Source organism: Microcebus murinus, chromosome 10 (genome assembly GCF_040939455.1).
Source record: "Microcebus murinus isolate Inina chromosome 10, M.murinus_Inina_mat1.0, whole genome shotgun sequence".
Taxonomy (NCBI): Eukaryota; Metazoa; Chordata; class Mammalia; order Primates; family Cheirogaleidae; genus Microcebus; species Microcebus murinus.
Window position 1 is genome coordinate 66,636,657 of NC_134113.1, and position 26,691 is coordinate 66,663,347.

Genomic DNA, 26,691 nt, shown 5'->3' on the forward strand with positions numbered 1-26,691 from the left:
TAGAATTGAACCTCATCCATAAAGTCCAAAATATCAGGGTATCCCATTCATGAAAAATGGGAAATTATGCCCATAGTACTAAGAAGCTATAAATTAGTTTGTTAGCTGCTCAGAAACTTAGAAGAAAATAAAAGCCACCTAGAAAAATAAAAAGCCCTGCTTATAAAAAGAACCAAAAGATCAAACAGGAAAACAGATGGAATAATGAAAATAATGCATAATCTAATAATTACCAAATTACTAGGCACACAGAATTGATAAATAAATCCAAAGAAGGTTGGAAGGGGAGAGGAAAACAAATAATGAAATAATAAAATCAAATATTAAAAATATTAAAATAAAATAATAAAATCTACAATTTTTAATATAAAAAAGAACTCCCCCCAAAAAAAATTAAGAATGAGTGAAAGGATAAATCGGAATTTTTTTTAATTCTAATAAAGTAAACTGCTGTCTTGGAAAATGAAAATTACCAAAATATATTCAAAATATATTATAAACAAATAAACCAGTGAAGTGTTATTAAAGAATTACCTACAAAAATAGTTCTAGGGCCAGTCAGTATTACCAAAAAGTGCAGTCAAACTTGCAAGGACTGAGTATTTGCTATGCTATGTAAACTGTTTAGCTATAGTTAGTTAATAGCTTACCAAGCCCTATTGCAAGTTTACCTTACAAAGGGTTTGAAACAAAGACTTGGCCACACTGAAAAATCTCTCAAAGTAGTTAATATACTTTTTGAGTATTACCGGAAACATAATAAACTAAGAGGGGATAAACTAAGATATCACAAGAAATTTGTACTTGTGGACTTCTAAGAATAAACATGTATTATTCAGCTAGCAGAAAGCTTTCTGGCATTAGTGCTATTTTCTTAATATCTTGTTGATTAATAGTTCTTCTCTTTTCAGACAGAGAAGAAAATTTTGCCAAATATTTTACCCCTGCATTAGTTTAATTCATCTCATGTTGCTTTATTTATACCCTCCCTTCCATGTTTTTCCTTCCCAGGTCTGGTTCCTCATACCTGGAGCTTCAAATTCCAGAGGATATTTACCTGTTCTCTTCCTCCATACTGGCATTCCCCACCACTTCTCTTTCTCTCTCTCTCTCCCTCTCTCTCCATTCACCAATGCCAATCCGAGCAGATTAATATACAGAATAGTAGATTAATATAGTAAATTAATACACAGCTCTCCACTGTAGCTCAACCATCAAAAAAAAAAAGAGAAAGGAAAATGAACTTTGTCAGACATAGATCAATTAGAAGATCCTTTTGTAACCTAAATACATAACAAAAGCTTACCATCAAATTATGCAGTCATTTGTAGTCCTAGTAGTTTGAAGACAGACATCTTTATTTTCACAGCCCTCTCCCCTACTCAAGATGATGCTAACCCCATATAGTTTTACTTCCAATAATTTTCTCTGTTAAAAACATTAGTAGCATTTGAGTGTACATTAATACACTCAAGTGGGTGTTTTGTGTTTATGACAAAATAAATACTCCCTATCCTTAAATAATTCTCATTTCCACAGACAAAATAGGCCAAACAACTGTATTGTTGTTTGTATACATAAAAACAACTGCCATTTCCCCAAGAGACCACCAGAATAAACTGTTAATCAAGGAAAGCTATGTTTACTAAACCTACTGCAGTAAAGAAGCACAACACTTTGACAGAAGTTTAGCAATCTCAGAAGGGGAAGGATGGGGGTGATATTTATAGGATTTGGGGGTCTGAATACACATGGATTAGAATGGGTGTTTCAAGGCAGTGAACTGATTTGGGGATTTGACAAAATTTTTGACATAATAGTTTAGAGTTAATGGTAGAGTGACCAAGTTTTCCTGGTTTTCCCGGGACTTTCCCAGTTTTAGCATTAAAAATCCTCTAAACTAAGAATCCTTTCAGTCCTGGGCAAACTGGGACAATTGGGCACACAACTGCAAAACTGCCTGATAATTTGAACAGCAATACCCAGACGCTACTGACAAAAAAAAAAAAAAAAATTGCAGCCCAAAGTCACAAGGCTTGACATAGAAAGTTTATTGACAACATTCAATTTTACAGCCTCTACTTGACAAAATACTGCACAACCCCCATTATAGTAATAACACTTAATTTTTAAAATACTTTTGTCGTGGTAAGGTATATACAACAAAGTTTGTCATTTTAACTTCCTATGCTTACGATTGAGCAGCATTAATTACATTCACAAGGTTGTGTGGCTGTCACCACTTAATTTTTTTGAAGGACGTTAATATTCACTCATCCATCAATGTGGCAGGCCCCGTCCGAGGCGCTGGAGATTCCATGTTGAGCAAATAATGACTGGGTCCGTGTCCGTGCCTTCACATGGCTGGTCTTCACGGACCACGGTGGATGCTGTTCTGTCCCCGAAATCTTTGTGGACATGGGGAAGGTGGCCTGGGTTGAAAGGTGCAGTGGGTACACTACAGGGGTCAGGCAAGAGCCCACCCAGCCTGACGACCGGGGAGCAGCACTGAGCAGCGGACGTCTTCCATGCCCGGATTCCAGAGTCCGAGCGAGGCAGGCCTCTCCGCGCCCCTGAAGGGGCGGAGACAGCGCGGGGCGTGTCGGGGGCGGGGCCGTGTCTAGGCGGGGCGTGTCGGGGGCGGGGCTGCGTCGGGGGCGGGGCGGAGGAGCCGCAGGCGGGGACGGTTCTCGCAGCGCCCGCCTGGGCCTGCACCGGACGCCGCCGGGGCCACGGCGTTGAGCGGTGGCCGCTCGGCCCCGCTCCGTGGCGGCAGCGGCCTGACAGGAAGTCTGAGTGGGATGCGGCTGATTCGGAGGCGGGTGTGCACGTTTTTCATTGCCGTGTACTGCCTCTTCTCCCTCTACGCTGCCTACCACGTCTTTTTCGGGCGCCGCCGCCAGGCGCCGGCCCTGTCCCCCCGGGGCCTCAGGAAGTGGGCGGCCCCCGCGCGGGAGAGGCGCGGCCGAGGTAGGACGGGGGCGGCAGCTTCCTTCCCCCCGGGGCTGCAGGACGGCCGGGGCTGGGGGCTGCGGGACTGCCGGGGGCGGCCGCGGACCCGCTCTCCGGTACGGGATGACTCCCGGGGCCCGGGATGCGCTTTTTCCTCCTTCAGCCGCGTTAGCCAGCCCTGGGCTCGGGGTTGGAGGCTGTTCCTTGTCTCTACCCGGTTCTCACTCGCGGTCCCCACGCCACATCCCGGAGGCTGACAGGCGCGCACGCCGTTAACACGCGTGTTAAATATCCAGTCTGTCTCAAATGCCGAGGTTTGTGGGAATGCTGCTAGAAGGCAGGCCGCAGATCGCCGCTGGCTGTAAGACAACTGTTTCCATATATAAACGAAGAGCAGTGATTTGATTTCGGAAGGCCAGAGCGCTTTACCTCCAGGTGTCCTGCATTTTAACGCATGTTAGGATCAGACTGAGCTTTGTCTCTCCCTTTAGTCAGAATTTTGCACAGTAGTATGTAAAACTGGTGGACACTACTCTCTGAAGTCAAGTTTTTATGCATAGATTGCATACATATAATCGATAAAGAATTGCCAAGATGAAGCATTTAACTTGATACGTATTATTCGGTTATTTTTGTAAGTTTTGTTTTGGGGGAGATAATTTTCCTGTCTCAAGTTAACATTTTATTTCTAAGATCTTTCAGAGTGAAGGTTCAAAAAAAATTAAGTTGCTGATTTTTTTAAATTGTGTTTAGTTCAAATTCTGTTGCTTCATCTCTGAAAAATTAGGATGAAATTAAAACTCTTTAATATCTAATTTAAGTGACTTGAATTTATCTGCCCTTATGCCTTACTGGTAAAGACCGTTACTCTTTTTACAACAGAACAGTCTATATTGGAAAGTGAAGAATGGAATCCTTGGGAAGGAGATGAAAAAATTGAGCAACAACAGAGATTTAAAACTAGCTTTCAAATATTAAATAAATCCACAAAAGGAAAAACAGACCTCACTGTACAAATCTGGGGCAAAGCTGCCATTGGTAAGTTGATGTGTAGAAGGAAGATATGTAAAAAGCATTGTAAAGTGCACTTTATTAAATTCGTTTTAATATAGCTTGTTTTATCATTTGCTAATTAAGGTATCATGATATATATTTTCACTTTTTGTCAGTATTTCATTTCCCTTCTCATTAGACAACATCTGTGTGCCAACACACACGCACCCACACACACACTGCATTGTTGGTCTTAAGCAGAACACAGCTTCATTTGTAGATACAGTGAGTAGGTTGTGTAGCATCGTTATATTGAAGTGCATATGTCAACTGAATTTTCATGAATCTTGTATTATTGGACACTTGATACTTAAGTATAAGATGTGGCCCCTGCCCTTGATGACCAGGCAAGTTTGGGAAACATTGAAGAGAACAAATTTAAATGAGATTCTTCAATGCAGGCCTTTCTCAGAGCCTTTAATATGCCCGTGTTCATTGTGAGTGTCATAGTAGGGGATGTAGTGTGTATTTGAGTAAACTTGAGTGTCCGCAGAAGCATTCTGCTCTGAGTGTCATGAGAATCTAGTGTTCCAAGGTATATATTATGCTCTATTAGAGAAAGGGGGCCCTGAGGGCTAGAAGAGTCAGAAAGAATTTAGTGATTTAGAAGGGTCTTTATTCAACATTTGAACATGAGTTGGATTTATTTATAATAAGGGATATGGATATAAAGTACCAGATAAGAGGAAACTATATAGTACATAGTGCCTGGCTTATGATGTTTCATAGATTCATTCATGCTTATGTACAAATATACATCCTTAAAGATTACTATGGACCTCTAAATTTCAAGCACTTGAACCCATGCCTCAAAACATCACGTTCCAACAATTTTTTTTTAAAAAAATAAAGTCTCTAATATTGATTTCTTTCTTTGCATCTCTACTTCACCATTTTGGTTTTTAATTAATTTTACATCTTAGCAGGTTTTCTTGTTTCTAGACAAAGCCTGTCTTTCTGTGTAAATAAAACTGTGTTTCCAGAGGTATTGTATGGTCTCCATATTACCTCATCATGTGACGTTGTTCTCTTCTACTCTCAAAGCTTTCATTTGGTTGAAGTCATGGTAAAACATCAGGGGCTGCCATAAGGAGAAAAGATGCAGTGGTATTTGTCTATAAAGAGCATCGTGCAGTCAGGGATGTGTGTTCAAGTGAGGAGGAGGTACTATCCCCTTGACACATTGAATGTGTATGTATATACATGAGCTCCTCTGGTTGTGTTTGGCATAAAAAGGTAAATCTCCCTGGTTTGTTATAATATGAAAACAGTTCTAATCATATAGTAATTTACTTTGTAATATAATACATTTTGTTTCAGAATAAGATAATAAAGGTGCGGTGATAATTGGAGGGTTCTAAAATCTAAGAGAGATTGTTGTTTTAATATAACTCACATTTTGCCACATTTCACACTGACAGCCTCTGAGTCCTGCCTCTCATTAGCTGCCATATTGATGATTTTGCGCTATTGCTTGATAGCACTGCCTGCCGGTGCACCAAAGGGGGAAAGTTCTGGTTTCAAAGTCAAATGATTAAAGGAACAGAATAGAAACTTATCTCATGCACCAGAATAGATAAGACAATAAATGTTTTTTGTTTTTGTTTTTAATTACCAGGCATGTATCTCTGGGAACATATTTTTGAAGGCTTACTTGATCCCACTGATGTGACTGCTCATTGGAGAGAAGGAGAGTCAATTGTAGGAAGAACACATTACAGGTATTAGTTGTGCAACATTAACCTTTGATGTGTTGCTGTACAATATTTTATGTGAATACTAGAAAAATAAGAGGAAAATATATTTTTTTCCATTTTAACTTGGGAAGGATGGAATTAATCTCATGAATATGTATTCATAAAGTTTACTTGGACATTTTCTTAGGAAATTGGATGTTACAAAATACTTGTGTTTTGGAATCATGTGTCTGTTTTCTTTTTATCTGATTTGTGACATTTGATTGATGATGAGCATTTATTAATAATTCTATACCTTGGAGAAATAATATGTAAAGTTAAAAGTATTTTTACTTTTCTCTTTCATATAATAGTCATGTTCAATTTTTATAATAGTATCAAAGCTGTTGCTATCATTATTAAAAATTTTATTCATTAAAACATATTTCATGTATGAATTCTATCATGATTAATGGTATAGATTACCACTTTCCTAAAATACTTAGAAATATTTATTTTATTTTTTTATGTAATTAATTTTTTTTTTGGAAATAGAGTTTCCCTGTGTTGCTGGGGCAAGAGTGCAGTAGGGTCATCTTAGCTCACTACAACTCAAACTCTTGGGCTCAATCGATCCTCCTGCCTCAGCCTCCTAAGTAGCAGGGACTACAGGTGTGCACCACCATGTCTGTTTAATTTTTCTATTTTTTGTAGAGATGGGGTCTTTCTCTTACCCAGGCTGGTCTTAAACTTCTGAGCTCAAGCAATCCTCCTGTCTGAGCTTCCCAAAGTGCTAGGATTACAGGGCCATTGCACCCAGCCTTTAATTTTGTTTTTATTTTTTTTAGAGACAGCGTCTCACTCTTTCACTCAGGCTGGAGTGCAGTGATGTGATCATAGATAACTATAACCTCGAACTCCTGGGCTCAGGGGATAACTCCCACCTCAGCGTCCGGAGTAGCTGGGACTGTAGGTGCACACCACCATGTTTGGCTACTTTTTCTGTTTTGTTTTGTTTGTTTTTGTAGAGATGGGATCTCTCAGTTGCCTAGGCTGATCTCAAACTCTCAACCTCAAGCAAAAGTTCTGGGATTACAGGTGTGAGCCACTGCACCCAGCCAGAATTTTTTTTAATTCAATAAAACCAATGTATTGCTAAGACTTTTTGGGGGCTTTTTTTTTTTTTAATTCTTATCTCTGACTGCATATTTTCTGAGTAAGTTATAGTTAATCTCAATTTTATTTTCATTTTTACTATAAATTTAATTCTTTATTTACTTTGCACTTGGAAAGCAATTTCATTGCATATACCTTTTCAAAGTAATCATACTTGAAAAGTAAACAGGTTTTTAAAATCATCATTGGTAATAATTATATTTCCTTTCATCTCTAGGCTTCTATTGATCTAATCCCATTCAAGAGCTTATACATAGTCCTAAACTTAAAATAATTGGATTTAGGTGTTTGAAAATAAATGTGTATTATCTAATATGTTGGCATTTGAAAAGTAAGTGTATTATGGGCATTAGTCTAGTAGTTTTACCCTTAATATATAGAATTTTTAGAAAAATTATTAAAAATTCACAAAGAAGTTAGCATCTTTAAACCTAAAATTTCATAATGATAGCGAAGGATTTTAGAAAATAGCATTAACTTCAAAAAGAAACCCAAATGTATCTTCCCTTCTGAAATTTTTACATGAGATTTTATGCAGGCATACCTTACATAATGTGGGGTCACATCCAGACCACCATAGTAAACTGAGTCACACGAAGTTTTTGGTTTCCCAGTGCATATAAATGTTATGTTCACACTATACCATAGTCTATTAAAGTGTGGAATAGCATTATGATTAACAAAACAATACACATATTTTAATTTAAATACACTTTATTGCTTAAAAAAACGCTAAAAATCATTTGGGCCTTCAGTGAGTAATCTTTTGCTGGTGGAGAGTCTTGCTTCAATGTTGATGACTGTTGCCTGATCAGGTGGTGGTTATTGGAGACTTGGGTGCCTGTGGCAGTTTCTGAAAACAAGACAACAACAAGGTTTATCACATCCATCTTCTTTTCATGAAATATTTCTCCAAAGCGTGCAATGCTATTTGGTAGCATTTTACCCACAAAATTAGAGTCAGCCCTAACAAACCCTGCCACTGCTTTGTCAACTAAGTTATGGAATATTAAATTCTTTGTGGTCATTTCCATGATGTTCACAGCATCTTCACCATAAGTAGATTGCATCTGAAGAAACCACTTTCTTTGTTCATCCATAAGAAGCAACTCCTAGCTGGGTGTAGTGGCTCACGCCTGTAATCCTAGCACTCTGGGAGGCTGAGGCAGGAGGATTGCTTGAGCTCAGGAGTTCGAGACCAAACTGAACAAGAGCGAGACCCCATCTCTACTAAAAATAGAAAGAAATTAGCTGAACAATTAAAAATATATAGAAAACATTAGCCAGGCATGGTGGTGCATGCCTGTAGTCTTAAGCTATTCGGGAGGCTGAGGCAGGATTGCTTGAGCCCAGGAGTTTGAGGTTGCTGTGAGCTAGGCTGACACCATGGCACTCTAGCCTGGGCAACAAAATGAGACTTTGTCTCAAAAAAAAAAAAAAAAAAAAGAACAAGCAACTCCTGATCCCTTAAAGTTTTATCATGAGATTGCAGCAATCTAGTCACATCTTCAGGCTCCACTTCTAATCCTAGTTCTCTTGCTATTTCCACCACATCTGCCATTACTTCCTCTGCTCACGTCTTGAATTCTTCAAAGTCATCTGTGAGATTTTGAATTAACTTTTTTTAAACTCCTGTTAATGTTGATAGTTTGACCTCCTTCCATGGATCATGAATGTTCTTCATGGCATCTAGAATGGTGAATCCTTTCAAGAAGGTTTTTTAATTCACTTTGCCTAGAGCCATCAGAGGAATCACTATCTGTGGCAGCTATAGCCTTATAAAATGTATTTCTTAAATAAGAAGACTTGAAAGTTGAAATTACTCCTTGATCCATGGGCTGCAGAATGGATGTTGTGTTAGCAGATATAAAGACAACATTAATCTCTTTGTATATCTCCATCAGAGCTCTTGGACAACCAGGTGCATTGTCAATGAGCAGTAATATTTTGAAAGGAATCCTTTTTTTGAGCAGTACGTCTCAACAGTGGGCTTAAAATATTAAGTAAACCACGCTATAAACAGATGTACTATCATCTAGGCTTTGTTCCATCTATTAGAGTACAGGCAGAGTAGATTTAGCATAATTCTTAAGGACCCTAGGATTTTCAGATTGCTAAATAAACATTGGCTTCAACTTAAAGTCACCACCTACCTGCATTAGCCCCTAGCAAAAGAGTTAGCCTGTCCTTTGAAGCTTTGAAGCCAGGCATGGGCTTTTCATCTTTAGCTATAAAAGTCATAGATGGCATCTTCTTCCAGTATAAGGCTATTTCACCTACATGGAAAATCTATTGTTAAGTGTAGCCACCTTCATCAGTTGTCTTAACTAGATCTTCTGAATAACTTGCTGGAGCTTCTACATCAGTGCTTGCTGCCTCACCTCATACTTTTATGTTCTGGAGATGGAATGTTGTACCTGGTTTGATCCTTTAAGCAGACCACTCAGACTTTCTCCATATGAGCAATAAGATTGTTTCTCTTTCTTACCATTCCATGTGTTTGTTCACAGGAGTAGCAGTTTTCATTTCCTTCAAGAACTTTTCCTTTGCATTCCCAACTTAGCTAACTAGTGCAAAAGGCCTAGCTTTTGGCCTGTCTCAGCTTTTGGCATGCCTTCCTCACTAAGCTTATTGATTTCTAGCTTTTGATTGTAAGTGAGAGACTTGGACCAGGCGTGGTGGCTCACACCTGTAATCCTAGCACTCTGGGAGGCCAAGGCGGGAGGATTGCTCAAGGTCAGGAGTTCAGAACCAGCCCGAGTGAGATCCTGTCTCTACCAAAAATAGAAAGAAATTAATTGACCAACTAAAATATATGTACAAAAAATTAGCTGGGCATGGTGGCACATGCCTGTAGTTCCAGCTACTCGGGAGGGTGAGGCAGGAGGATCGCTTGAGCCCAGGAGTTTGAGGTTGCTGTGAGCTCGGCTGATGCCACAGCACTCACTCTAGCCTGGGCAACAAAGTGAGACTCTGTCTCAAAATTAAATAAATAAATAAATAAAGTGAGAGACTTGGGCCAGTCATGGTGGTTTATGCCTTTAATCCTAGCACTCTGGGAGGCCAAGGCAAGAGGATCGCAGGAGATCAGGAGTTCGAGACCAGCCTGAGCAAGAGTGAGACTTTTCACTAACGTGAAAGACTTGTGACTCTTCCTTTCACTTGAACACTTAGAGGCCATGTAGGGTTACTAGTTGACCTAATATTGTTGTGTCTCAGGGAATAGGAGGCCAAGGACAGGGAGAAAGATGGGGGAGTATGGATCCTTGGGGCAATCAGACCCCACAGTCTGATTAAATTAAATTTAACTGATTCATTTATCAGTTAAATTTGCCATCTTACATGGTCACAGTTCGTGGTGCCATGAAACAATTACAATAGTAACAGTAAAGACCACCGATCACAGATAACCATAATAGATAATAATGACAAAGTTTGAAATATTGGGAGAATTACTAAAATGTGACACAGACACGAAGTAAACACATGCTATTGGAAAAATGTCACTGATAATTGTACTGGACTTGGAGTTGCCACAAACTTTCAATCTGTAAAAAATGTAATATCTGCAAAGCACAAGAAAGTGACGTGCAATAAAATGAAGTATGCCTGCATTATGGTGAAAAAGCAATGCTATTTCCCCTTAGGATTTAAGAGAGCTGTGTATTCAAGGAAGGTCACCATTGTAGCAGATTTTTAAAAACAGCTAATTAAAGTTTTAGGCTCAAGAAAAGTAGTACAGGCCTGGCGGCGCGGTGGCTCATGCTTGTAATCCTAGCACTGTGGGAAGCCGAGGTGGGTGGCTCGCTCAAAGTCAGGAGTTCGAAACCAGCCTGAGCAAGAGTGAGACCCTGTCTCTACCAAAAATAGAAAGAAATTAATTGGCCAACTAAAAATATATAGGAAAAAAATTAGCCGGGCATGTGGCACATGCCTGTAGTCCCAGCTACTCAGGAGGCTGAGACAGGAGGATTGCTTGAGCTGAGGAGTTTGAGATTGCTGTGAGCCAGACTGATGCCATGGCACTCTAGCCAGGAAACAGAGTGAGACTCTGTCTCAATAAAAAAAAAGAAAGAAAGAAAGAAAGAAAAGTAAGCACAGATTATTTATGCAAAATTTAAAAACTTTGAATTGCAAGTTTTGAGTTAAATCAGGTTACATGGGTACTTATTTAAATACTTCCACACATTTACTATCCTTACTTGACCAAAAGTAAATCAGAAGTACTCACCTTGAAGATATTTGAAGAGTTTCTAAACACTGTGAGGATACTTATAAATAAGCATAAATACATTTTATTTAAATAAACCTTCAAGTTCACAAAGTTTATGTCATTTAATTTTAGCTTCAAGATAATTCTGAAGCAGAAGTAGAAAGGATATCATCAGTGTTCCAGGTTTCATCAGGTTCAGAATGTAGATTCTTATCAACCCATGGGCCCAAAGAATGTAATCCAGAATACCTAGTAAATAACTCAGAATGGAAATAGAATTATCAGTCAGGTCATGTGCTTGTATCAGTTTGACTGACACATTCTTTCCATATAGGCAGGCTACAAGTGATACCCAATTATTTAAGGGTTGTTTGATTAAATTTGGAAACAAAACATGAGACTTAATTATATGTAGTGCTTCTAACTCTGTGTTTCAGAAGGAAAGAAATATAACTCCTTGTTCACCGCCATATCATAACATCATGCACAGTCTGTGCTCAGGATATGACTGTACGAATATATGCAGGGCAAACTGAACTTCTGAATCAGCCTGATGAAGCCCTGTCACCTCTGGGTAGTGTTGCATTGTGACTGAATTGTCAAGAGCACACACTCTGGAACCACATTATCTCAGTTCGAATTCCACTCCACCACTTCGCTATCCAACCCTGGGCAAGTTTCTTAACCTCTCTGTGCCGAGATTTCCTCAAGTTTAAAATAAGGCAAATAATAGTTCCTATTTCATATTAATAGAATTGTTTTAAAGATTAAATGCATTGATATAGTGTTTAAAACAGTCCCTGGCACAGTGATCACTATAGAAGTCTTGCTGCTGTTTTATTATTTTTAGCATTAAAAAGGTTCTACAATATCATCCTACCTCTCAGTTCTCTTTTTCTTATTTTCATTACTGTCTAATATCTCTCTGTCATGTACCTACCCACAAATACCTTATTGGTACATTCTTTATATTAATATAACTTCAGTTAAGTTTCAAGGTAGCCTGAGACCCATTCTGTCTCTTTTATTTATTTATTTTTTGAGGCAAAGTCTCACTATTGTCACCTGGGCTAGAGTGCCATGGCATCAGCCTAGCTAACTGCAGCCTCAAACTCCTGTGCTTAAGCGATTCTCCTGCCTCAGCCTCCCATGTAGCTATAACTATAGGCATGCACCACCATGCCCAGCTAATTTTTTTGTAGAGATGGGGATTCACTATGTTGCCGAGGCTGGTCTCAAACTTCTGATCTCAGTCTTCCTGCCTTGGCTTCCCATGTGCTGGGAATACAGGCGTGAGCTACTGCACCTGGCCTAGGTTATTTCTGCTAATTCCATGAAAAATGACATTGGTATTTTGATAGTAGTTGCATTGAATCTGTAGATTACTTTGGGCAGAATGGACATTTTAATAATATTGATTCTTCCAATCCATCAGCATGGGATGTTTTTCCATTTGTTTGTACCATCTACAGTTTCTTCATTAGTGTTTTGTAGTTCTCCATGTAGAGATCTTTCAACTCCTTGTTACGTATATTCCTAGATTTTGTTTTTGTTTTTGCAGCTATTATAAATGAAATTGAGTTCTTTATTTGATTCTCAATTCGATTGTTACTAGAGTATAGAAATGCTTTCAGGAACATCAAAACGCAAAAAAAAAAAAAAATAGAAATGCTGCTGATTTGTGTACATTGATTTAGTAATCTGAGACTTTACTAAATTCATTTATCAATTTTAGGAGTCTTTGGAGGATTCTTTAGGGTTTTCTAGGTATAAGATCTCATCAGCAAACAGTTTGACTTCCTCTTTTGCAATTCGGAAGCTTGTGGAGCTCCTCACAAGCTCAAGCAGTGCCTCTGTGTGATCTCCCGGCAGCTTACCCTTTCCCTGGGTCCCTGTCCAGCAGCCGCTCAGGCTCTCAGCACCCCACACAGGCATTCCAGGCTCTGTCTTCACCCTAAGTGCCTCCCTGTTGCCTATCTGTTATCCTCAAGCGTTTTTTTCTGAGGATCTATTCAGAATACAGGTATTTGATGAATGTCCTGATTGTTCTCTGAAGAAGAGTTGCATGCCACCTACCCTTGCATAATAAAATTGAAGTTTCTCAAATAATCTGCTAACCAAAAAAATATAGAAAATTTAATGGTTAAGAGTCATGTGACTGCTTAGATTATGCATATATCATTTATTAAGGTATTTGCCAGGCAGTTAAGGTAGTATCACTTTCATATCAATATTATCATAATAATGATACATGCATACAGTGTTTGTTCAGTAGTACTTGCTGAATTTAGAAAGAATGAAATAATATAGTCATCTCTTGGTATACACAGGGGAGATTGATTCCCATGGTGTATACCAAAATCCTCAAGTCCTGAAGCAGGCCCTGCAGAACCTGCATATAGGAAAAGACAGCCCTCTGTTTACATGGGTTTCACATCCTGCTAATACTGTATTTTTTATCCACATATGGTTGAAAAAAATCCACATAAAAGTGGACCTGCACAGTTCAAACCTGTGTTGTATAACAACTGTATATTGGCTTCTAAAATTACATTGTTTCTGCAATCAGCATTAAAACTCAATATTAGAATGATTTCTCTGGACTTTCTAAGTATTGGAAGTATTTATTGGGAGGAAAATTTTTAAGTGAACCACATTACAAAAGAAAAAATACTGAAAATTATTATATATGCTAGGACATCTAGAAGAACAAATCACTGTTCAAAAATTCTGTATATGAGCTCTTAAAATATGTTTATTCTTCAGACAATGGAATTTTTTTTTTTTTTTTTTTTTTTTTTTTTGAGACAGAGTATCACTCTGTTGCCAGGGCTAAAGTGCCATGGTGTTAGCATAGTTCAAACTCCTGGGCTCAAGCGATCCTCCAGCCTCAGCCTTCCGAGTAGCTGGGACTATAAGCATGGACCACCATGCCCAGCTAATTTTTTATATATGTATTTTTAGTTGTCCAGCTAATTTCTTTCTATTTTTAGTAGAAACTGGGTCTCGCTCTTGCTCAGGCTGGTCTCGAACTCCTGAGCTCAAACTATCCATCCACCTTGGTCTCCCAGAATGCTAGGATTACAGGTATGAGCCACCTCGCCCAGCCCAGTCAATGGAATTTTATGATTGATGCTTGACTACTAATCTTAGGAAACTAAAGCATAGCATTTATCACATATAAATATACTATAAAAGCTCATACAATAAGCCATACTTTACAAAGTAAAAGTATAGCAGGAAAGTTACTAAATTGAATTTCTGTAACTTGATTCGCATTTTATTTTTTTTGGTTTTTTTTTTTGCTTTATTTATTTATTTTTACTTTTTTTTAATTTTCTTTTTTTTTAGCGTATTATGGGGTACAAGTGTTAAGGTTACATATATTGCCCATGTCCCCCTCCCCCCTCAAGTAAGAGCTTCAAGTGTATCCATCCCCCAAACGTTGCACATCTTACTCGTTGTGGTTGTATATCCCCATCCCACCCTCCCAACACCCGATAAATGTTACTCCTATATGTCCACTTAGGTGTTGATCCGTTAATACCAATTTGCTGGTGAGTACATGTGGTGCTTGTTTTTCCATTCTTGAGATACTTCACTTAGTAGAATGGGTTCCAGCTGTATCCAGGAATATGCAAGAGGTGCTGTGTCACCATTGTTTCTTAAAGCTGAGTAGTACTCCATGGTATACATATACCACATTTTATTAATCCACTCATGAATTGATGGGAACTTGGGTTGTTTCCACAGCTTTGCAATTGTGAATTGTGCTGCTATAAACATTCGAGTGCAGGTGTCTTTTTTATAAAGTGACTTTTGATCTTTTGGGTGGATGCCCAGTAGTGGAATTGCTGGATCAAATGGTAGATCTACTTGTATCACTTTGAGGTATCTCCATATTGCTTTCCACAGAGGTTGAACTAGTTTGCAGTCCCACCAGCAGTGTAGGAGTGTTCCTCTCTCTCCACATCCACGCCAACATTTATTGTTTGGGGACTTTTTGATAAAGGCCATTCTCACTGGAGTTAAGTAATATCTCATTGTGGTTTTGATTTGCATTTCCCTGATGATTAGAGATGTTGAACATTTTTTCATATGTTTGTTGGCCATTATTCTGTCTTCTTTTGAGAAGTTTCTGTTCATGTCCTTTGCCCATTTTTTGATAGGGTTGTTTGATTTTTTCTTGCTGATTTTCCTTAGTTCTAAATAGATTCTAGTTATCAGCCCTTTATCAGATGTGTAGCTTGCAAAAATTTTCTCCCGTTCTGTGGGTTATCTGTTTGCTCTCTTGACAGTTTCTTTGGCTGTGCAGAAGCTTTTTAATTTGATCGGGTCCCATTTGTTTATTTTTGTTGCTGTTGTGATTGCCTTTGGGGTCTTCTTCATAAGTTTTTTGCCTAAGCCAATGTCTAAATGCAGTAGGGGGACTTAAATTGGTAGAGCAGATAACTTCCTTAAAGAAAATTGCTGCTTACTCATTCAGTATTTATTGAGTGCCTACTATTTATCTCATAGTAGGCTCTGAGGGTTTCAAAATAAATAAAATGCCTTCCCCTAACATCAAGGAGTTCACAGACTAGTCATTAAGATAAACAAATTATTTTCATACCATATAGAAAGCACAATAAGGATATGCATACTCTATCATGTTAATTGTTAGGGATATACAGAAGAAAGGTAACTAACTCAATCTGAGTAGAGCTGAGGGTGCAGGGCCTATTAACAAAGGTTTCTTACAGCAGGTGGTAGCTGAGCAGAGTCTTTAAAATGAATAGGAATTAGTAAGGCAGAAAAAGGAGAGATTATATTCCCAGCAGAGATGACATCGGAGGTTCATACCTGATAAAGAGCTTGGTTTGTCCATGGAATTGCAAAATATTCAATATCCTGAGAACGTAAAGATGAGATGGAGTAGCTTAAATTGGGAGGACTAGGCAAGGGCCAGATCATGGTAGGCCTTACGTGTACCATGTTAAGGCTTTTGGGCTTTGTTCTTGGGCAGTGAAAAGCAATTAAAAATGATTAAACAGGATAGCAGTGTTGTCCATATTTCTTCTTTGTGTGGAGACAGCAGATACTTGACTTATATTTTTTATCCATCCATTAAATGTGATATATGTGTACCATGGAGTACTACTCAGCCATAAAAAATGAATTAATACCTTTTGTAACAATCTGGATGGAACTAGAGACCCTTCCTCTAAGTGAAGTATTGCAAAAATGGAAAAACAAACACCGGATGTACTCAGTATTAAATTGGAACTAATCTGTCAGCACTCATGTGCACAATAGGGAGTAAAACTCAATGGCAATCAAACAGGTGAGAGGAGGTAAGAGGAGGGGGAAGAGTGAAATCATACCTAATGGGTACAATGTACACTCTGTGGGAGGTGGGCACACTTGCAACTTTGTCTCAAGCAGTACAAAAGCAATCCATATAACCAAAACATGTGTACCCCTATAATATTGTGTAATTATAAAAATAAATAAAAATAAAACAAAAGCCAAGAAAAGAAAATGTGAGTTAAGGAACATGTTTATTCCTTTTATGAAAACTTTTTTAAATACAGTAAAAAACAGTAATACAACAAATTCCCATTTACCTACAGCTCTCTGTCATATTTTCTTCAGATACTTAACTTTCCTTTTAAAAGAATTAAATATTTCCAGGCTGGGCGCAGTGGCTCACGCCTCTAATCCTAGCACTCTGGGAGGCCGAGGTGGGTGGATTGCTCAAGGTCTGGAGTTCGATGAAACCAGCCTGAGCAAGAGCAAGACCCCATCTCTACTAAAAATAGAAAGAAATTAATTGGCCCACTAAAAATATATAGAAAAAATTAGCAGGGCATGGTGGCACATGCCTGTAGTCCCAGCTACTCGGGAGGCTGAGGCAAGAGGATCACTTGAGCCCAGAAGTTTGAAGTCGCTGTGAGCTAGGCTGACGCCACAGCACTCTAGTCTGGGCAACAAAGTGAGACTGTCTCAAAAAAAATAAAATAAATATTTCCAGTAAAAGTGAAGCTCTCTTTGTAGTGTTCACCAGTCCCTATTCTCTTCCTTCTTTCTCATGCTATTCAACTATATTTCTTTGCTAAAGAGCTTAAATTCTAGCCAGCACTTATTTTGATATTGTTAAAAAAAAAAAAGAAAAGCTACCACATTTATGATTATCATATGCGAGTTGATATGTCTACAACCAAAGCTTCCCATTAATCTATAGTTATCTGTCATCATCCCAATTTATTCAAAAGAACTTGTATTATAGAATTTTTATTTCTAGAAAGAATATGGGTTAAATCTCATTGTAGATTTTACATAAAATGAACTTATGATACCAAATACCTTTTTGTTCTGGTTATTTATTTATTTATTGTCTCTTCTTTTTGTTCTGTTGTTTTGTAACAGCTTCATCACTGGTCCAGCTGTAATACCAGGGTACTTTTCTGTTGATGTGAGTAATGTGATACTCATTTTAAATGGAAGAGAAAAAGCAAAGATCCTTTATGCCACCCAGTGGTTACTTTATGCACAAAATTTAGTGCAAATTCAAAAACTCCAGCATCTTGCTGTTGTTTTGCTTGGAAATGAGTATTGCAATAATGAATGGATAAACCCATTCCTCAAAAGAAATGGAGGCTCTGTGGAGCTGCTTTTCATAATATATGACAGCCCCTGGATTAATGACGTGGATATTTTTCAATGGCCTTTAGGAGTAGCAACGTAAGTATAAAATATTATTTTACATTTCTAGACTCTAAGACCTGAATTTCTCAATCAGGAAGATTGTGTTTTAAATTATAAATTTGGTTCTTCTGGGATTATGAAGGTCAGGTACAGTCTTTCCCAGAGGCAAAAATAGGGTGTGATCTCATGTTCGGTAACAATAGTGATGTTTTTAGAGTGTTTTATCCTTTTTTTTTAAAGTCTTTACTCATGTATCTTCAAATTTATTTGTTCATATCTACATTTAACTTGTAACCACCATATACTAATGAGTAAGTAGACATAATCAAAGATCTTTTTGGAAGCTTCACTTTCCCATACCATTCACTCTCCCATCCACCACTCCCTGCAAACCACCTATACAAGTTTCCCCAGGTTTAAGTCAAAAGGTCAGTTCTGGATTAAAACATGCCTGAACAAAGTTTATAGGAGATAACATGCAAATAAGGAGATAGATAAAGAAAAATTCATCCGTCAACAGCAAACATTATAAATGTATGCTGCTATCCTGCTAAACAGAAGATCTGGAGAAACCAAGGTGATAGCAAAACCCATTAAGTTTTAAAAAAAAATCTTGAGGGAAGTAATTTGATTTTACAGTGGTTTAATTAACCCACCAAATGCTTAATGACCATAAATGTGTCTATAATTGAAACTAAAAGACAATTATAGGAAGTTGGGAATACATGTTAGATACTAACACTCTTCAAGTTTTGAAGGTGTCATTGTTTGAAGAAAATTATGGGAAACACTGCTTCTGATAATTATGCACCCTTAGTGTAACATATGGAGATCACTGTCTACAATATAGACACTGTGGTAGGCGTATTTTATCCTTTTATGAGGAGAGCAGATGAGTTACCTTTTTAGTTTTAAAACCCCATGCATAGATTTTCAAGTTTATTAGGAATGCCCTAAAGAGATGTTCAGCAGTGAGTGGTAGTTAGACTTTTAAAAAAAAATAATGGTAGAGTCTATATATTAATAATTTATGGCAAAAAAAATACTTTAAAGGCAATATTATATGAAGAGCACACTGTACTATTGGGTTTGGGACTTGCTGAATTTGCACAAATTCCTTCTTTATAACGAGGGTTTAGTTAAATAATAGCTGAGGTTTCTTGGTATGTAGTCTTTCTCCCGCTATAAAATGGAAAATGTATTTTTTATCTTCCTGTTAATAGAAGGTTTTTAATTAAAAGTAAGTTGACTTTAAGATAAGTTGCCACTAGTATATAAACCTCCTGAGGGCTGGGATTTTTGTCTCTTCTTTACTTCTCTGTCCACAGAACCTAAAACAGCACCTGTACAGAGTAGGTACTCAATAAATATTTATTGTATGGATGAATTATGAAACATCTCACTTACATGATTTTTGAATCAGATATTCATTATTCTGTCACTGGTTACTAGATGTGGCCTTAGACTACTGTCTAGTTAGCTACACAAATATCACTGGGGAAACACATTAATAAGACCTATTCCCAGGCCTACTGCTACAACATTCTGACTTGGTAGGTTTAGGGCAGGGCCAGACAAAAAGATTTTTGTTAAGTAAAGTCAGGTTTAAGGCCTTCTGAAGAATCTCTCTCTTGAGAGAGCACATATTTTTAAAATGTTTTGAAACATTTTACTTTTCCTCAGTAACACTATATGACCTATTCATATAGTATAGATGGAAACTTTTGGTAATTCTGGTATTGTTGGACTAGGCCAGTGTCTTTATTATAGATCACTGGTTCTCAGCTAGGAGCAACTTTGCCCACCAGGAGGCAGTTGGCAATGTCTGGAGACATTTGTGGTGGTCACAATGGAAGGAGATTGTCACAACTGACATCTAGACAGTAGAGCTCAGAGACATTGCCGATACACTGCACAATGTACAGGAAAGCCTCCACAACAAAAAATTATCTGACTCAAAATGTCAGTAACACTGAAATTAAGAAACCCTGTTATATAAAGCTTTGCTCTCATGTAAAGTTTATATGTTAGGCACACGCTTTGATCCTTGGTGTTTCCAAATGCCCATAAGAGTACGCCACTTGGAACAGGCCTCTCCTATATGGCATACAAAGGTTTTTTGTTTGTTTGTTTTAATATACTTGAAAAGCCCTTGGGATTAATTTTTCAGAGGCTTTTGCAATAGCAATATATATTCTATAATCTTTTTGTTTTTTTTATTTTTGATGGACAAATAATAATAGTATATGTTTATGGGGTATAATATGATATTATGACATGTTTACAATGTGGAATGATTAAATCAGGCTAATTAGCAAATCTTCACCTCACATGCTTACCATTTTTTGTGGCGAAAACATTTAAAATCTACTCTGTTAGCAATTTTGAAATATACAATGCATTATTAATTATAGTCATAATTCTGTGTGATAGATCACTAAAGCTTATTCCTCCTAACTGTGTGATAGATCACTAAAGCTTATTCCTCCTAACTTCGTACCCTTTGATCAACATCTCCCTCTTCCCCATCCATCTCCCTCTCCCAAGTAGTCTATAGTCTTTTCATCGCCTTTTAACCTAAAGCATTGGTTAAATCATGGTCACTATGAGTTTAGAAGAGCCTTTATACTTTAAAGGTCTTGCATTCAACATGCCTAGCAGCTGAAAGTGAGTAATGGAAATTAAAGAATGTCAAAAACATAGGCCGGGTACAGTGGCTCACGCCGATAATCCTAGCACTCTGGGAGGCCAAGGCGGGTGAATTGCTCAAGGTCAGGAGTTCAAAACCATACTGAGCAAGAGTGAGACCCTGTCTCTACTAAAAAAAATAGAAATAAATTAATTGGCCAACTAAAATATATATAGAAAAAATTAGTCAGGCGTGGCGGCGTATGCCTGTAGTGCCAGCTACTTGGGAGGCTGAGGCAGGAGGATCGCTCAAGCCCAGGAGTTTGAGGTTGCTATGAGCTAGGCTGATGCCATGGCACTCTAGCCCGGGCAACAGAGCGAAACTCTGTCTCATAAAAAGAATGTGAAAAACAAAAAATGTTAGGCACAAAATCTCTATGACAATTTTGTAAGAGATGTCAATGTGACATTCTTTTTCTTTAAGTCAGTAGATTCAGGGACTTTTGCAAAATAAGCATGGAAAATTACAATTTGAGATTCAGAAATCATATATAAGTGTCTTCCGTATACCTGCTACATAAGAGGTTGGGTTAGGGGGATTTGCCAATCCTATGCCATACATTAACTCATATGTCCTTATTTTTATAGGTATAGGAACTTTCCTGTGGTGGAAGCAAGTTGGTCAATGCTACATGATGAGAGGCCATATTTATGTAATTTCTTAGGAACTATTTATGAAAATTCATCCAGACAGACACTAATGAACATTTTGAAACAAGATGGGAACAATAAGCTTTGTTTTGTTTCAACAAGAGAACAGTAAGTTTTATGCTTATTTGATTCATCCATCTTGTTCTCCAGTCTGACAGTTGCTTTATCTGGAAACAGAAAAGGTTTCCAAAGAGGCACTGTTAACTCTATTTATACCAGCCCTTCCCCAGAAGATACATTGGTAATTAAAGCTGTGAAGAGGTAGGGTTGTATACATTTAAAATAGGAAGAACCCCTCTTATGGCTGTAAGTCCATCTTAAAGAAGAACACTAGTAACTGTCATTTGCAAATATCAATTGTAGGGTTTCCTCAATATTTGTTAGGCACCCAGGAGATCGTAAATGCCTATAAGGTCTTAGGTTCATCCCTGAGTTGTTCAACAGACCAGTTAAGTGTTCCAAGACTGCCTGAAGTACTTCTCACATATTCGGGAACCTGACACTATCCTGAGGATGGGGACCGGGTATTTTTCTTTGAATCCCAAGATCTAACACTGGACCTTGCACAAGGTAGGTGTAGGATGAATGATGAGTGGATGGATAGATGGATGGATGGACAGAATTAATAAGGTTAACTTTCTTCTATCTTTTATATAGTAATCAGGAAACTGGAGTGAATCAGGAGTAGAGGAAGTAAATTTGGAATAATTTATCTTGTTTTTAAATAAATAGAACAAACAGGTACAAAGTCTTTTAGGAACTAAAAAAAAAGGGAAATATAATATTTATAAAAAATTAAAAAATGAAAAAAAATAAATAAATAAATAGAGTTTTCAAATGAATAAATAGAGTATAAATCAGAGTCATCAGGGAAGTAATGCCTAAAAAAGTCTGTCTAGATCTAGAAATTTATTTTTTTAATTTTTTAATTAAAATAACTTAATTTTTAATTGTAGCAGGTATTCTTTTCTAACATGCATAACTCCCAACTCTATTGTTAATGTAACCATATTATATTCATTTAGTCAACACTTATCAAGCAGTTGCTATATGCCAGAAACTATTTTACCCATGGTAAATACAACAGTGAGCAAAACAAAGTCCATGCCCTTCTGGAGCTTAAATATTTGTTGAAGGAGACAAACAAGCAAAATATATTGTGTGTAAGAAGATGATAACTACCATGTAAAAAATTAAGCAAAAGAATGGCATAGAGAAGGCTGGGGGTTGGGGTGGAACATTTGCTGTTTTGAAACAGCTGGGAAAGGCATTAGACTCAGGATTCTATTTAAACACTGAGCTTGAAGAAGGTACTGGGATGAGCCTTGTGTATATTTGCGAGAAGAGTATCCTAGGCAGAGGAAAGAGCAGGCAGGAGTGGAAGAAGAATAGGGGCCAGTGTGGCTGGAGGAGAGGAATGAATGATAACAGTGTAAAATAACAAAAGTTGATTGTGGGAATAGAATTATTCTTTAAACTCCTCTTATACTTTTGAACCAGAGATCAAGTAGATGTCCTCCTTGCCTCTCATTCTGCTTCTAGACCACTCTCCCCTTTCCCTCCCTAATACCCCCAATTTTGAATCTCATGCCAACAGAAAACATTACCCTTACTCTCTGAAATCATATACTGACTTGGGTTCATCCCCCTAATTCTTTGAAGAGTTTAGCTCCTGGTTCACTCTCACTGTGCCTCTGATGCTACTTTGGTCTCTCTTCTTGGTGATTTCCAAGTCTACATAGATGGTTCTTCCACCTTGATCTTTGCAGTTCTTTCAACTCCTGTCCTCCAGTGAGCTGGGCCTCCACCTTACCTCAGCTATTCCCTATTATAGGGAATTTCCTAGACCTTATCATTACATATACTGCATCCTTTCAACATGATCTCAAGTCCCAGCCTCTCTATATATAACTACCATAATTTGTCATTCCAGCTCATTCTCTGTAATAACCTGACTCCAACAATCCATTGTTCCTACTACCCTTTCATTGTCCTTCACTCCCCTCTCTTCCTTTTATTCTTTACCCAACTTAAATTTCATAGTCAATCATAGCCATAACTATGATTTAGCTATATACCCTCAGCTCCCCAGTTCCCTAATCTGGCAAACACAAACCATGGTTAAATCCAGCTCTCTGCCTACTCCATACCTGCACCAGTGCAGCTAAACACATATGGAGAAAGGTGTTAATTAATGTTGATTTATTTATTTTTTTCATTTTAGCATATTATGGGGATATAAGTGTTAAGGTTACCTATATTGCCCATGCCCCCTTCCCCCCTCGAGTAAGAGCTTCAAGCATGTCCATCCCCCAAACATTGCACATCTTACTCTTTGTGGTTGTATATACCCATCCCCTCCTCCCCCCTCCCACCTGCCCAACATCCGATAAATGTTACTCCTATATGTCCACTTATGTGTTGATCTGTTAATACCAATTTACTGGTGACTACATGTGGTGCTTGTTTTTCCATTCTTGAGATACTTCACTTAGTAGAATGGGTTCCAGCTCTGTCCAGGAAAATACAAGAGGTGCTATAACACCATTGTTTCTTAAAGCTGAGTACTACTCCATGGTATACATATGCCACATTTTATTAATCCACTCATGAATTGTTGATTTAAATACGTGACCTCGAACCTCCAGTGTCCAGCAATCTTACATTTCCCTTGTCCATGTATTCTCCCACTCTCCTAGAAGGCTGTTTTCATGCCTGCTCCCCTAAACATTAACACCTCTTCTCTCAGCCTTTCTTGCTTTATGACCCTGTTGCTTACTTCACTGAGAAAATAGGCCAATCAGGAGGGAACACCTAGCTTTTGAACTGATCTCCCAGCTTCTACCTTTGCCACTGTGTGGTCCATTCTAATGCAGCAGCCAGATTGATTCTGATAAAACCTATGTCAGGTCATGTCACCCCCTGATCAAAACTCTGCATGATAGAACCCCTGTGATGATTCAGACCTTATCTTCTGCACCTGTTTCCCTCAGTTACTCTACTATAGCCACCCTGGATGCCTGCTGCTCCTGAGCTTGCCCAGCACACGCCATGCTGTGGCTGTCACTCTGGCTTGCATCTACACTCGGTCCTCCCCCAGTGCTGCATGGTTGGCCCCTCATCTCCAACTCTGTGCTCAGACACCACTGCAGCAAAACATTCCCTTGTCATGTATTTAAGATTGTGAGCCTATACCCCCAGAAATGCCCTCCTACTTCTCTGCTTTGTTTTTCCTCACAGCATTTAGCACCTTCTAAATAATTTACTGACTTGACTTGGTTTTTGTCCATCTCCACCACTAGAAGTAGAATATAAGCTGCATCAGGGAGCAAGGTAGGGAAGAGAGGACCTGGAACTCAAAAAGATGGGTTGAATTAATGTTATTCATTCATAAATGTTATGGTGACCCCTAGATTTTATAAATATACAGCCATAAAATGTTCAAATTCTTAAATATGTTTAAGAAATCTGTTTGGACCAAGATTTTAGATAGCTCTTATACCTATGATCTCTGTAATTTGTTCACCATTTCCTAAAAGTGATTTATTAAAAGATAAAATCTTTTCTTTCACAAAATATATACTTAATAAAGTGCTGAAAGCTACAGTTGTTTTTCTGATTTTCTAGGTGGCAGCCCCAGGAAACAAATGAAAGTCTTAAGAATTACCAAGATGCTTTGCTTCAAAGTGATCTCACATTGTGCCCAGTGGGAGTAAACACAGAATGTTACAGAATCTATGAGGCTTGCTCCTATGGCTCTATTCCTGTGGTAGAAGATGTCATGACAGATGGCAGCTGTGGAAATACATCTGTTTCCCACAGTGCTCCTCTGCAGTTGCTCAAGTCCATGGGTGCTCCCTTTATCTTTATTAAGAACTGGAAGGAACTTCCTGCTATTTTAAAAAAAGAGAAAACTATAATTTTACAAGAAAAGATTGAAAGAAGAAGAAGGTTACTTCAGTGGTATCAATACTTCAAGACAGAGCTAAAAATGAAATTTACTAACATTGTAGAAAGTTCATTTTTAATGAATAATAAAAGTTAATTGTTAATTATCTTTTTGAGCTGAGATGTGATTTTTAAAATCAGTGTCACTACTGTGTGTCTGTGTGTGTGTGTAGTTATAAATGTTTTTTAAGGTACCCTGGTAATAATACCCTATAAGGCACCCTAGATTATGTATATAACATTGACCAACTGCTTCCTTATTGGGTCAGTCCTCTATACAAGCTAAAAATGTAGTTAAAATGTTAATCGGATTCCTTCCTACAAAGGTGAATGATTCAACATTTATCAACTTTTCTCACTCATTCAAACCCACTCTATAAAATGGTGGCTTCCAGGGGCTATGGGCTAGGGTAGGGGGTGGGGACAGGGTGGCTATTGGTCAAAGGATACACAATTATAGTTAGGAAGAATAAGTTCAAGAAATCTATTGTACAACAGGGTGACCATAGTTAATAATAATATATTGGGTTTTTGTTTTTGAGACTGTTGCTCTGTCACCCTGGCTAGAGTACTGTGACATTATCATAGCTCACTGCAACCTCCATCTCCTGGACTCAAGCAATGCCTCAGCCTCCCAAGTAGCTAGGACTACAGGCAGGTGCCATAATGCTCAGCTAATTTATTTTTTTGTTTTTTTTTTGTAGAGACAGGGTCTCGCCATATTGCCCAGGCTGGTCTCAAACTCTCGGCCACAAGCAATCCTGCTTTGCCCTCCCAAAGTGCGGGGATTACAGGCATGAGCCACAGCACCTGGCCCTTATTCATACCATTATTTTAGTAGATAAATAATATTTATTTAATTCAATTACTGAGAGTATTTCTTTGTTAGTCTACCTCTTTCCACCATAATATAAATTCTGTCAGAACAGAAGTGTAGCAAATTTTTTTCATTTATATCTTGTGTAAGCCACTGTTATTTTGAGTCTATAACACAGCAGTGAAATCTATATCCTAACAAATACATCGAAAAAAAAAAGATTTAAATGAAAATGGTGTCAGGAAGGTGTGTCTACACTGTGAATGAATTTTTATTTCACAACAGAGTCTATGTTTTGCACAGGAGTGAAAGAATGAATCAAACTCTCCCTTTTGATTCTTTGTAATAATGAAGCTAGAGAAATTAAAGAGTGCCTTTGCTTTTGTTTAATACATTTATATTACTGAATCCTTCTGCTTTTACTATTTTTCAAATTTATTTAGGCAAATTTTTAAAATAATCTTTTTTCAAGTAGCACATTTCTACTGCAGAAACAATTCGATGTTACAGAGATTAATTACAAATTTAAGAAACTATGAAGTATTGTACAAAGAAACTCACCCGTGAGATATATTATTTGATCTATAATATAATTTGAGATTGAAAGCCATAACTGGAAAGAACTTCTGAAATATAAAGTTTACTACAGTGTCAACAATTTCTAATGCAAGTCCTCCATAAATAGGGAATAACAGCTTAAATGTCTATGAAAATGCTTTCACAAGCATCACCAATTATTGATACTTATATAAATTACATTTATTACATTTGTTACCAAGAAAACAGTACTTCAAATAGTATGTTATGGGCTATAGTTTTTTATTTAAATG

General features: G+C 37.8%; 1 protein-coding gene across 2 annotated transcripts; it reads left to right on the top strand.

Moving 5' to 3' along the window:
- Positions 1-2,648: 2,648 nt before the first annotated feature.
- RXYLT1 (ribitol xylosyltransferase 1) lies at positions 2,649-25,151 on the top strand. Of its 2 annotated transcripts, XM_012782375.2 has the most exons (6): positions 2,649-2,970; positions 3,835-3,990; positions 5,624-5,726; positions 17,479-17,793; positions 21,034-21,204; positions 24,724-25,151. In XM_012782375.2, exons 1-6 carry the CDS (start codon positions 2,802-2,804, stop codon positions 25,139-25,141), a joined length of 1,332 nt encoding a protein of 443 aa, XP_012637829.2. In that variant the 5' UTR covers positions 2,649-2,801; the 3' UTR covers positions 25,142-25,151. The 2 variants fall into 2 exon arrangements, with proteins under 2 accessions (XP_012637829.2, XP_012637831.1); XM_012782377.2 differs by lacking the exons at positions 2,649-2,970; positions 3,835-3,990; positions 5,624-5,726 and adding an exon at positions 11,663-11,792.
- Positions 25,152-26,691: the final 1,540 nt, after the last annotated feature.

Bases quoted from the DNA above. Each gene is read 5' to 3' on its own strand.
- RXYLT1 (XM_012782375.2), top strand. From the start codon at position 2,802: ATGCGGCTGATTCGGAGGCGGGTGTGCACGTTTTTCATTGCCGTGTAC. The intron at 2,971-3,834 runs GTAGGACGGGGG...TTTTTACAACAG, and splicing joins GCGGGAGAGGCGCGGCCGAG to AACAGTCTATATTGGAAAGT. The intron at 17,794-21,033 runs GTAAGTATAAAA...TTATTTTTATAG, and splicing joins TGGCCTTTAGGAGTAGCAAC to GTATAGGAACTTTCCTGTGG.